Consider the following 13,129-nt stretch of genomic DNA (forward strand, 5'->3'; position numbering starts at 1 on the left):
GTTCTCCTCACATTGTTCTCTGCCTTCTAGGAGGGAGTCATCCATGTAGAGAAATTGAGAAAGGTGAGTTTCAGGTGCCCTCCTGGCTGGATGGGGACCAGCAGCAGAGTCAGCTTCAGTCACCATGACCGGTAGGGAAATTTGGTTCAGAGTGCAGATCTTTCCTGACGACAGGGTGGGGATGTGAAGTGGGAGAGGAGAGCTTCCTGTGAATGAGTGTGGACACAGTTGTGAGAGCCACAGCACCCTGATGCACTGAGGCTTCCCAGAGCAAAGCCTGGTGAATGCTCTTCCCCTGGGCATCACAGCACAGCCCTCCACTCACCTCATGCTCTCCCTAGCCAGGAATATGCAATCATGGAGCAACTGAAGCAGCTACAGGCAAGCTGCAGCTATGAATACATCACCCCAGACGAGAAGTTTCTAGGATGGTTCAGAGACCTGGAGCGGCTCAGCGAGGAGGCCAGGTGAGCTGGGAGGCACTAGGACAGGGAGAGTCGCCTGTCACTGGGATGTGGTGCCATCCTGAGTGTCACATGTCTGGACTTGAGGACTTACACTCTGTAGGGGCAGTGACCAGGTGGGTGGCAGGCTCAGAATTGAAGCAGAATCTGGGAGGTCCCAAGCTTCAATTTGGTCAGCTCACCTCACACCCCTTGCCTAGCTATGACCTGTCATGTGCACTGGAGCCTCCGGGACAGAATGACACTGCAAGCCCTCCGACCAAGAAGCGCTTCAGCATCTGGAAGGCCTGGAAGCAGTAAGGACCTGGCCACTGATGGGCAAGAACCAGGGAAGATGATGGGATGGGTGTGGGAATGAGACAGGCTGTGGATGAGACATTTCCATTGAGAAGTCAGGTCTGGCACTCAGTTCTCTGGGGTGTCTGCCCCTCTGCTTACACTGAGTTCTGTCTCTGTGATTCATCCATCACATAAGGGAATGGGAAAATGTTAACTGACCCAGATCATGGAGTGGAGATTCGGGTCCCCAGTGTTTGAGGTCTAGGGTCTTGTGTGTGTCCTGAGAGAAGTTCCTTCAGTAAGCTGACCCCTCTCTAAAGCCACCAGACCCAGAGTGCTGCACCTAGTACCAGTGGCAGCTCCCAGTTGAAGTGGATGGAGCAGGACAAGGCTGGCCCTGAGATGAGCAGCACAAACACCACTGCAGTGCAGTCAGACAGCAATGTGCAGTCAGCTCCCTCCTCCAGCTCCTACCCAGAGCTCATCACGAGCATCTCACAAACATCCTCAGGAGACCCGAAAAAGGTGACTTCCTGTCTTGCCCATAGTCCTCTTTCCACTGCCTGAGAGGAAAGCCCTAGACCTGGTTGGAAACCTGGACTTCTCCTGATGTTGCTGTCATCCACAGGTCCAGGGATCCTCCTCCCGGTCCACTGGGATGACCAGCTTGGCCTCTGCCAGCCAATCCTCACCCACAGACACCAGCACAATGGACACCAATTCAGCCAACACTCACAGCGGCACCTCAGGGCAGAGTAGTGACAGCTCATCCGTGCTTCCCCATCTCAGGCTGGGAGACTCGTGTGTCATCAGGGTGGTGCTGCCTGTGGAAAACAGACGTCTATGCAGAAGCATTGAGGTGAGTTGGGCGGCTGCATTTCCTTCTGCTCTTCTGACCTAAAAAAGAGGGAGGGAAAATTATGCCCAGTCTCCAGGCAAGAATAGATCCTCAGGCAGGGTCAGTGAGGAGTCCCGAGAGGAAGCATGCGGACAAAGATTGGGGAAATCCTAGGCTCTGGAGGGCATAGTTTAGATACTTCACTTTCCCCAGGAAACAACCTAAAGGCTGGTGTTTGATCACAAGATTAGTAGTGAATGAACACGATTGCCAGTTGAGACTGTTTACTGTCTCACAGACAATCCTCGCACATTACTTAGTAGGCTCTTCTGACAATCACATCTGGGTTGGAGGATAGCGAGACATAGGGATCCTATGTTCTGGGAGGATGAGGAATGTCTAAGGCAGGGTGCTGCAGATGATGGAGCTAAAAGATCTGCTCACAAGTAAACTCCTCACAGGAGAGAGAGATGTCTGCTCTTCTAGCTACTCAACTGGGCAGATGACATTCAGAGCCCCTCCTTCCTCATGCTGGGTCTGGTGTCTGCATCTGGTTCAGTCCTCTCACCAACAGGAAGGAGAATGGGTGTCATGAGCAGTCATCTGGGGAGGCAACGACTTCCTCTCTCCTGGACTCTCAGTGTTAGGGGAGTTGATCAAGGCTCCACGGGGTGTCGTTCATCACTGCATCCTCCAACTCACCCCAGACCTGGCTAGGAGCAGGCACTGGGCACATGGCTGGCTCCTCCCTTGCCTGGGGTTTCTGGAGTTTATTGTGTATTCCACTAAATCTCAGGGGCCCAAAATTTGAAAGCAGATCCAGGAAGAGCTGGTAAACTCTACTAAGAATACTAAATAACCAACTTCAATGCATGGACTCCTCTTCAGGAAGGAAGGGTTAAAACACACCCATGACACCCCATGGCATTTCTCATGTTTAACACTGAGATGGTACCACCGAAGTCCTGGATACTGACTTCAGGGAGGGACCCCTGGGACCCAGTCCTCAAGGCCTGTTTCCTGATCCAACCCAGGTGACCAACCAGGAGAAGACCCGAGATGTCATCGTGAAAGCTATGAAGAAATTCCAGGTGCGTGGATACAAGCCAGAAGACTTAGAGCTGGTGCAGATCATCACACAGGATCAAAGTGAGTCCTAAAACAATAGCTAGGACAGGCAAATAAGTAAGTTGGCAGGGGCCCAGGAGTTTGGACCGGTGGTAGAGAGCCGTCTAGAATGCAAGAACACCAGAGTTCGATTCCTTGGAAATATATGCATAGGCAAAACAAAAAAAAAAAAGAAAAAAAGCCAGAAGTGGTGCTGTTAGAACTCTAGCCTTCAGAAAGCCCCAAGGCAGTACTCAGGCCCTGACTTCAGCCCCTAGGTCTAGCAAAAAAAAGAAGAAGTTTGGCAGGAGAGAGTGTCCTCACCCACCAACCCCTCCATCACGGTATGGCAGCATAAGGGCAGCCTTAGACACCAGGCCCAAGCCAGCCCTGGTTGCTGCAGAGCTATTGCCCTCATGGACATGCTTGTTCTTGCCCTGTCTGAGGAGGAAGTAGCCAGTGCAGAGACCATCCGTGAGGACTGGAGACAATACAGCTCATAGGACAGAATGGCTGGCTTGCTCACCAGAACGGACTTTGTCATTCTCCAATGTAAACACATGGCTTCAGAAAATACCTGACACTTGATTGTCACTCAGTTGTAACGTGTGTGCCGAGAATTCCTGAGACCCTTGCATTGTTCCCACACCATTAAAACTGTGCCTCCAAACATTACTCACCCTATATCATGGACTAATGCAAGCCCTGAAAGAGCTATTGAGAACTCATGGGCAACTTCCCAATATTCTCTACCTATGTGTTTTTCTTCCAAATGAGTTAGAAGCCAGGTGCCTAGGACTCAGCCTACAAACCCAGTTCATTAGGAGGCTCACCTGAGGCTCTAGGTTGGAGGTCAGCCTGGGTTAGAAGTCTCTGATTCTCTTTCTTCTATCAACCACAGTAAAAGCAGGAAAAATCATATGGCGCCAGTGGCACAACACTTATCTTGAACAAACAGGTCAGGGGGAGAACCGAGTCACTGAGTTAAATAAGTGAGCCAAAAGTTGACTTACTCATAAAAGATATAAGTTGAAAAGGTAGACAAAAGTTTAGGTAGATGAGACAGACAGAGAGACAGGGATAGGGACAGAGACTGAAGTAGCCAAAGAGACAGGGACAGGCTGGGAATTTGGCTTAGTGGTGGAGTCCTTGTCTAGCATGCACTAAGACCTGGGTTTGATTCCTCAGTACCACATATACATAGAAAAAAGCCAGAAATGGTGCTGAGGCTCAAGTGATACAGCTCTAGCCTTGAGAAAGCCCAAGGACAGTGGTCAGGCCCTGAGTTCAAGGGCCCGGACCGGCAAGAAAAAAAGAGACAGAGACAGACTCACAGATGGTAAGATGAGTCAGACTCATGAAAGACTCATGGAACTCAAATGATAATGAGCCACAGTGGTGTTGCTGTCTTGTCTTTGCAATGAGGTGCAGAATCTGTCCAGTTCTTTGTGAGGTTGACCAGCACTGATTACAGATTACAAGTTCCATGCAGGATGTGTTCTGAATTCCTTCCTACCTCTGGGACCATTCCCACTATGCTGGCAGCATGGGGTTTTCCCTCTCACAGCATAGGGTTTTCCTCTCACAAAGAGTGCAGGATACAGGAGATTGGGGAGAAATTGAAGGCCAAAGGCAGGACTTACAGTCTACTTGGGGCACATGGTCTTAGAGGACCCTGGAACTCACTGCAAGAAGCCTGAATTAGGCCTTGCTTTTTGTGGTCCTGAGGGTCCATGTTTGTAGGACAATCTTAGGAGAGCTCGTTTGCACACTGCAAAGCCTGTTGTGTCTGTGATGCTGATAAGGCAGCAGCGAGGTCAGAAAGGGATTGGCTTGTGCCTCCTTCACCCTGACCTGGCAGGACCTGAAGTCCAAAGTTGTCCTCTGAGAAAGGAGTTTTCAGCAGTTCTTTCCCATGCAGGAATCAGAGATTGGAGGCATTTGGGGTCCTAACCCACAGTTGATCTCTAAGTGCATGGGAATGGCAGTGGTCTCAGCCCCAGGTTGGACAGCTAAGGTTTGTGTCCCTCTTCCACCAGAGCTGAGGATTCCTGATGATGCCAACGTTTTCTGTGCCTTGAAGACTATGGACGTCTACCATGTGGTGCTGCGGAAGTACACCTTCCCTCAGAGGACACCTGCCAAGCAGAGATCCAGCTTCAGCCTCTTCCACAGGAAGAGGAGGGGAAGCAAGGCTTAAGGAGAGCTCCACGTGCGCATGTCTCCCTGGATCCTACTGACCATGATGACTTGAGTGGCCCTGGCCACCCTGCACCTTCTTTTACTCCAGCCCAGGATACCCAGACTCCACCTACAAAACCACCCTGCTGTGCCCAGGCTACTTGCATTAGCCAAACTCCCCCTTCCCTCCTTGGACTCCCTGAGTGCCTCGGGCACCCTGTGCCATCACAGGACAACTGTACCCACCACACTATCACCTGACATTTTGGACTCTATTTACAGGTCATCACCACTTGTGCACTTGGCTCTTCCACTCCCCAAATCATAGTTCTGTTCTTCAAAGATTCACCAAAGGACAATTCGCGACCCTCAGCCTTTCTAATCTTTGTTAGGGTACACCAAAATCCAAGCCTCTGCCATGAGGCTTGATTGAGACTCATCAAGTGATGGAAACCACACACTGCAGAGCTGTGGTGTGGAGGAAAATGCCTCAGAACTCATTCTTACATACACATGCAGACTCATTGGCCCATTATTCACGTCAAGGTCATGCAAACACCATTTCACAGAGCAGTACCACAGACATTGGAGACCACTGAAGATTGGAATTTCAAGAAGCACGGACCCTTGCTCTGTATATGATTTATTTACAATGAATATTTGTGTACATGCCAGAAAATAAAAATACTAATGGGACTGGAGGGGTTTTTTAGAAAGTTAACTTAGATTTGAATGTTCACATTTAATTACAGTTCTTGTTCTCTGCTCTGGTTCTTGTGCTTTTTTTCTTTTATCTCTATGTTACAGAGACAGTCTTCCATCTGACAGGATGGAAGATATTTATAAGAAAATTTAAATACACATCAGACTGTTTAACCAATTTACCATCTATTACTTTGGGGTTTGTTCTGAAAAACACCAGCTCCTGCTCAGTATTTAACTCAGGCAGATGGACTCTGAACAAAGGCTTATCCAATTTCCCTGAAACAGATGCAAATCATCAGTCATATTAGTTTTCCTTGATACAAAATGTGACAAGCTACTGCCTTCATTTCTCTTGTCGGGGGGGCAGGCCTGGGCACTGTCCTTGGGCTTTCTCAAGGCTAGAGCTCTACCACTTGACTCACAGCACCACTTCCACCTTCTTTCTATGTATGTGGTACTGAGGAATCGAACCCTGTTCTTCGTGCATGCTTAGGCAAGCATTCTACCACTAGACCAAACTCCTATCCCTGCCTTCAGTTTTATCCATGGAGAAATAGATTCAGTCCTTCCAAGAATCACTAATGGGAAGGAAATGAAGAAAGAGAGAGAGAGAGAGAGAGAGAGAGAGAGAGAGAGAGAGAGAGAGAGAGAGAGAGAGAGAGAGAGAAAGTCAGAGAGACAGAGAGAGAGAGACAGAGAGAGAGAGACAGAGAGAGAGAGACAGACAGACACAGAGACACAGAGACAGAGACAGACAGACAGAGAAAGAGAGACAAAGAATTATTCTGGGACATATCTCAGAGTTGACCCATTAGAGGAGTAAGGAAGCTGGGATATTTTATGCACTAGCTCATATTCATTATTGTTTAAGGGCTGTCATGGAGCTTTAATGCCTAAGGGACTTTCAGATTGCCCCTTACATAGGCTGAGTATGCTACTATACGTAAAAAAAAATGTCCACAGGCAAAGAGTGACAGTAATTTGCAGAAAGAAGCCACCTGTGCATAGGGAAATGACATGATGAAGACATGTGGAGGGATGGCAACCATGTTGGTTCACAAATAACTCAATTAGAGCATTCCTGTAAGAGGGTGCAAAAGCAGTGACTCTCCATGCAAGGGTCATGTGTGGAGTGAGGCACTAGTTACTCAGTTAAGTTAAAATCAGCTGAATTGAGGCATTATAATGACTGTATTGCTAGCTACCTGGGAGGTGGACTTTGGGAGAATGGTAGCTTGCAGCTATTCTGAGTATGTAGGTTTATGAGACCTCTTCTTTAATACATACCTGACTGTGGAGACTTCTGCCTATCATCTTAGCACACGAGGCTAAGATGGAGAGGTTTGTGATTCCAGGACACTCTAGGCACATGGTAAGCAGGTTAGTCCCAGGGTCCGTTTGCTCTCTGGAATACTTGTTCAACTCTGCTAGCCTGGAGTTAGCTGGAGATGACATGTATAATGAGTGCTTATGGCTTTGCTCCAATAACAATGTATTTGCAACAATAATAATAAAACAAGGTTGTGGGTAGATTTGGTCTGTAGGCCATTGTTTTTCACTGCTGATCTAGATAGCAGTTTTCTAAGTAGAAGTCCACTCAACACTTCTTTCTTTTCCTTAGTTAAAAACAATTCTTACTTTTATCTGGGTCACTGTATAACTAGATACAGCTAAACTCTGATCAATGAAGTGGGAATATTTAGTGACAAATTCTGGAAAAAGATTTAAGAGAGAACAGGCAGGATAGATAAGGCCTTTGCCATCTTCCTATCTGGCTGCCTGTAACTCTGATCTGATGGTCGTGATGACGAGGGTGATCACCAATAGGAACGGTAATTAAGAACCCCAAGGGAGGCCACCCCTCTCGTGGCCCTTTCATTCCCTGCAATATGCTCCTCATCGACCCTGAGACAAGCTGGCCAACAGACATCCCAACTGGAGCAAAAGGAAACAAAAAAAAGAAAGGGAAGGCAAGCAATTTCCTTCCAAGGACTTGTCGCAGAGGTTGTGAACGTTTCGATGACATTCTGTTGGAAGAAACGTAGTCACCTGGTCACATCTACCTTCAGGAGAGGCTGAAATATTGGCACGGGCTGGGAAGCCAGGTGCCCACCTAGTTCTAATGCTAGAATGAAGAATTAATGACGCTTTAAAAAAAAGAATTAGGGATGTTTAAATTTTATTTCCACACAAGGGACACACACACACACACACACACACACACACACACACACACACACATCAGGTCAAATCTGATATGCAATGAAGACAGCTCTGTCTACTACCATTTTACAACATAGCTGTGCAAACAATTTTAAAGATCCATGCTTGCTCCACGAAAGAGTGTCTTAGTCAAACTACGTGTGTGTCCATTCTAAAAGGTCCCTGCCCCTGCTATGCAGCTTTTCTGTCATTAGATAGAGAAAACCAGAGCCTATGGATAGTAATAAACTGGATGTTTAGAAATGGAGAAAATAGAAAACCTACTCTGAAGTGTAGCTGTGACCTAATATTTGAGCTCCAACTAATATGAATATAAATTGATCAAATGTCAAAGGAAATATGAGAACCCTTGGGTGCCTGAAAGTTTGGTTTAAAAAAATCCTCTCATCTGTCTTTATTATTCCCTTTGACCAACATGTCAATGACACCTTCGTAGAGGATATAGGATAAACAGAGCCAAACATGCATGAACTGGGAAAAATGAAGACATGAGAAAAGCCACTTAGAGCATTTAATAGACAATACAATGTAAGGCAGGCACCAGTGCCTCACACATGTAATCCTTGCTAAGCAGGAAGCTGTGATATGAGGACTGCAGTTCGAAGCCAGCCAAGGATAAGGAAAGCCTATGAGACTCAGTTCCATGCCTTCTGCCCCCAACACCATTTTTTCTATTCTCCTGGCATCTCCCTGACTTTGTGGAAATGGCTTACTCTTGTTTGTGCTCATTCATGCCCTGTCTCGGCTTTATAATTTGACTGGCTGCCATTTCCCCAGAGGGCATCCAGAAACTGGCTGGCCTTTGGCATCTGTTCAGCTGAAATTCAGCTGAGAACTTTCCAGATGCAGCATTACCACTATCCTCTCTAGAAAGCTGTCATTTGGTGCTGGCAACATCTCAGGTCAGCTGTCCCGTGCCCTGCTTCTCAGCCGTTCCACTTTACTGGAGAACCACAAATAGTAAAATGAAGCCAGGAATCACTTCATCCTTTGCAGAACAGGTATTGGTCACCAGTGGCCTCTGATCAGGATCTCAGATGCTCCAAGCATTGAATTGCAAGGACCCAGTGTAGTCTAACCCTTAACGTGAGGGCAGAGAGAGGACACTGTGCTGCAAGCCAGCAGAAGGCAGAGCCAGGTGCAGAAATCCCGGGAGCTTCAGTACTTACTTACAGGTACTTGTTTACCTTACTGCAATGCAATGAATCCTCTAGATGAGGTAGGTGGCCTACTGCTCAGTTGTCCTCTAGCTTCATTAGCCTTTACAACCCCATTCTCCTGTTCCATGAGAGATGACAAATCAATGTTTTTAACTGAAACTCTAAATGTCCAGTATATATAAATACACTGAAGTCAAGAATGTGGTGTAACTAAATTTGTATTTCTGCTGAGAAATGTGATCCACCTTCCTTTACCTCTGATAGCCCTGTTTTCTGGTGACCTCTCAACTTCAAACCAGGGTGCAATTCCCTGCAGCCTCTGAAAGCTTCCTGTTCCATAACTCATTCTCACCTGGAGAAGAGGGCTGAGGAGCTCATTTCTAATGTGGATAATAACAGGTCTTAATCCAGGCACACTGGTGGCTCATGCCTGGAATTCTACCTCCTCAGGAGTCTGAGATCTGAGAAGCAGGATTCAAAGTCAGTCTAGATAGAAAAGTTCATGAGATTCTTAGCTCCAATTAAAAACCCAGGAGAACCATGCCATGAGAAAGGGTATCAATATTTGTGAAGTAATGTACCTTCTATCTGGTGAATATAATGTAACCCTTCTATTAATTACAATAAAAATATTTGAAAAAAAATGAAAACAGGAGAAGAGGACTGCCTTAGTTGTTAGGACCCTAGCCTTTGATTGAAAAAAAAAAACTAAGGAAAACTGTTCTGACCCTGAGTAAGCCCCAAGATTCCCACATACACACACCCCAAAATAGTAATAATTCCTTATATATCATCATTAAAACGACGCTTCCAACAACTGCAAGTCATCCAGTGATGGACATTCTCATGAGACAAGAAAGGACCCACCACCACTTAGTTTACCACACTGCTAAGGGTCACCAAGAAACACATTTGTACCCCCTCTCTGAAGGCCTGAGACTGGAAAGACCATTAGCATTCACCAGTGACTAATGTGAGGAACACACACACATACACACAGATTTAATTCTGGCCTCTTTAATAGTGGTGGAAGAGCTGCTCTGCCAGCTCTGTAACTACAGGGATTTTCCAGGAAGAACCAGATAATAGAGTTCACCCACAGAGCTCACAAAGCTATCCTGGCTGCACAGCTTTGCAACTGAAAATGCTACAATCTCATCCCCAGGGTCTCCAATTTCCTGCTCCTCCCACGCTAGTCTTCCACCCACCACCACACACACACCAAACCATCTCACACTCCACAGGTTCCAGTCTCAGTAAATAGGCTTGAACTCTCAAAGGGAATTCAAGATGGGCAGGTACAGGAAATTTGAGTCATGTTGGAGTGATACCCTTTTGTTAACATGGCTACCTGTATCAAGTCAGTGGCAGAGCATTCAGAATACCCTTGATTTGGTCTGCAGAGGCCAGCAAAATTATTGCAGAAGGATCAACCCTCAACTACATGGAAATCTTTCTGAAATGTTTCTAAGAAAAAGGTGAGCTGAATGACAGGGATGTTCTGATGCACCTCTCTTTCATGGTACTATGTATTGTAGCTCATTAGGGGAAAGTGTTTCCTTCATTCATTCATAAAGTGTGAGCAAGGAATGACATCATCCCATCTGTAAGGAAATGGAAAGACTTGGAAAAAAATCATATTAAGTGAAGTAAGCCAGACCCAAAGAAAAATAAGCTCCATGGTTTCCCTCAGTTGTAACAATTAGATAGGCCAAAGACTTAAAGAGAGTCTTCTCTGAAGAAGAAACAAAAATGGCCTAGAAACACAGGAAGAAATGCTCGACATCTCTGATCATAAAAGAAATGCAAATCAAAACATCTCTAAGGTGCCACCTCACTCCAGTTAGAATGGCCAGGATCAAGAAAACTAATAACAACAGATGCTGGAGGGAATATGGCCAGGAGGGATCACTACTACACTGTTGGTGGGAGTGGAAAGCAGTATGGCAGTTCCTCAAAAGACTAAATAACCCATAACCCAGCAATCCCACTACTTCGCATTTACCCAACCATCCAGAAACAAGGGCATACTAAATCCAATAGCCCAATGATGTTCATTGCAGCAGTATTTACCGTAGCAAAGATATGGAACCAACCCAGATATCCCTCAGTTGATGAGTGGCTCAACAAGATGTGGTATTTATACACAATGGAATTCTATGCTGCTGTCAGAAAGAACGACATCACCCCATTTGTAAGGAAATGGAAAGACGCCAGTGGCACAACACTTATCTTGAACAAACAGGTCAGAGGGAGAACCGAGTCACTGAGTTAGATAAGTGAGCCAAAAGTTGACTTACTCATAAAAGATATAAGTTGAAAAGCTAGCCAAAAGTTTAGGTAGATGAGACAGAGACAGAGAGACAGGGATAGGGACAGAGACTGAAGTAGCAAAAGAGACAGGGACAGGCTGGGAATTTGGCTTAGTGGTAGAGTCCTTGCCTAGCATGCACTAAGACCCGGGTTTGATTCCTCAGTACCATATATACATAGAAAAAAGCCAGAAATGGTGGTGAGGCTTAAGTGATAGAGCTCTAGCCTTGAGAAAGCCCAAGGACAGTGGTCAGGCCCTGAGTTCAAGGACCCGGACCGGCAAGAAAAAAGAGACAGAAACAGACTCACAGATGGTAAGATGAGTCAGACTCATGAAAGACTCATGTATACCTGGAACACAAATGGTAATGAGCCACAGTGGTGTTGCTGTCTTGTCTTTGCAATGAGGTGCAGAATCTGTCCAGTTCTTTGTGGAGTTGATCAGCATTGATGACAGATTACAAGTTCCATGCAGGATGTGTTCTGAATTCCTTCCTACCTCTGGGACCATTCCCACTATGCTGGCAGCATGGGGTTTTCCTCTCACAGCAGGGGGTTTTCCTCTCACAAAGAGTGCAAGACAGAGGAAACTGGGGAGAAATTATAGGCCAAAGGCAGGACTTACAGTCTATTTGGGGCACATGGTCTTAGAGGACCCTGGAACTCACTGCAAGAAGCCTGAATTAGGCCTTGCTTTTTGTGGTCCTGAGGGTCCATGTTTGTAGGACAATCTTAGGAGAGCTGGTTTGCACATTGCAAAGCCTGTTGTGTCTGTGATGCTGATAAGGCAGCAGTGAGGTCAGAACGGGATTACCTTGTGCCTCCTTCACCCTGACCTGGCAGGACCTGAAGTCCAAAGTTGTCCTCTGAGAAAGGAGTTTTCAGCAGTTCTATCCCATGCAGGAATCAGAGATTGGAGGCATTTGGGGTCCTAACCCACAGTTGATCTCTAAGTGCATGGGAATGGTAGTGGTCTCAGCCCCAGGTTGGACAGCTAAGGTTTGTGTCCCTTTTCCACCAGAGCTGAGGATTCCTGATGATGCCAACGTTTTCTATGCCTTGAAGACTATGGACGTCTACCATGTGGTGCTGCGGAAGTACACCTTCCCCCGGAGGACACCTGCCAAGCAGAGATCCAGCTTCAGCCTCTTCCACAGGAAGAGGAGGGGAAGCAAGGCTTAAGAAGAGCTCCATGTGCGCATGCCTCCCTGGGTCCTACTGACCATGATGACTTGAGTGGCCCTGGCCACCCTGCACCTTCTTTTACTCTAGCCCAGGATACCCAGACTCCACCTACAAAACCACCCTGCTGTGCCCAGGCTACTTGCATTAGCCAAACTCCCCTTCCCTCCTTGGACTCCCTGAGTGCCTCGGGCACCCTGTGCCATCACAGGACAACTGTACCCACCACACTATCACCTGACATTTTGGACTCTACTACAGGTCACCACCACTTGTGCACTTGGCTCTTCCACTCCCCAAATCGTAGTTCTGTTCTTCAAAGATTCACCAAAGGACAATTCCCCACCCTCGGCCTTTCTAATCTTTGTTAGGCTACACCAAAATCCAAGCCTCTGCCATGAGGCTTGATTGAGACTCACCAAGGGATGGAAACCACACACTGCAGAGCTGTGGTGTGGAGGAAAATGCCTCAGAACTCATTCTACGCATGCAGACTCATTGGCCCATTATTCACGTCAAGGTCATGCAAACACCATTTCACAGAGCAGTACCACAGACATTGGAGACCACTGAAGATTGGAATTTCAGGAAGCATGGGCCCTTGCTCTGTATATGATTTATTTACAATGAATGTTTGTGTACATGCCAGAAAGTAAAATACTAATGGGACTGGAGGG

General features: G+C 46.7%; 1 protein-coding gene across 1 annotated transcript; it reads left to right on the top strand.

Moving 5' to 3' along the window:
* Positions 1 to 357: 357 nt before the first annotated feature.
* LOC150039374 (ral guanine nucleotide dissociation stimulator-like) lies at positions 358 to 12,452 on the top strand. Its single transcript, XM_090327830.1, has 6 exons — positions 358 to 467; positions 665 to 760; positions 1,064 to 1,268; positions 1,372 to 1,602; positions 2,616 to 2,730; positions 12,292 to 12,452. The coding sequence occupies exons 1-6, from the start codon at positions 358 to 360 to the stop codon at positions 12,450 to 12,452; spliced, it is 918 nt and encodes a 305-aa protein (XP_090183956.1).
* Positions 12,453 to 13,129: the final 677 nt, after the last annotated feature.

Source organism: Megascapheus bottae, unplaced genomic scaffold (assembly GCF_031878675.1).
Source record: "Megascapheus bottae isolate mThoBot1 unplaced genomic scaffold, mThoBot2.hap1 HAP1_SCAFFOLD_40, whole genome shotgun sequence".
Classification (NCBI taxonomy): Eukaryota; Metazoa; Chordata; class Mammalia; order Rodentia; family Geomyidae; genus Megascapheus; species Megascapheus bottae.

Coding starts and splice junctions, on each gene's coding strand:
- LOC150039374 (XM_090327830.1), top strand. CDS start 358: ATGGAGCAACTGAAGCAGCTACAGGCAAGCTGCAGCTATGAATACATC. Junction 468..664: donor CGGCTCAGCGAGGAGGCCAG/GTGAGCTGGGAG, acceptor CCCCTTGCCTAG/CTATGACCTGTCATGTGCAC. Junction 761..1,063: donor ATCTGGAAGGCCTGGAAGCA/GTAAGGACCTGG, acceptor CCCTCTCTAAAG/CCACCAGACCCAGAGTGCTG.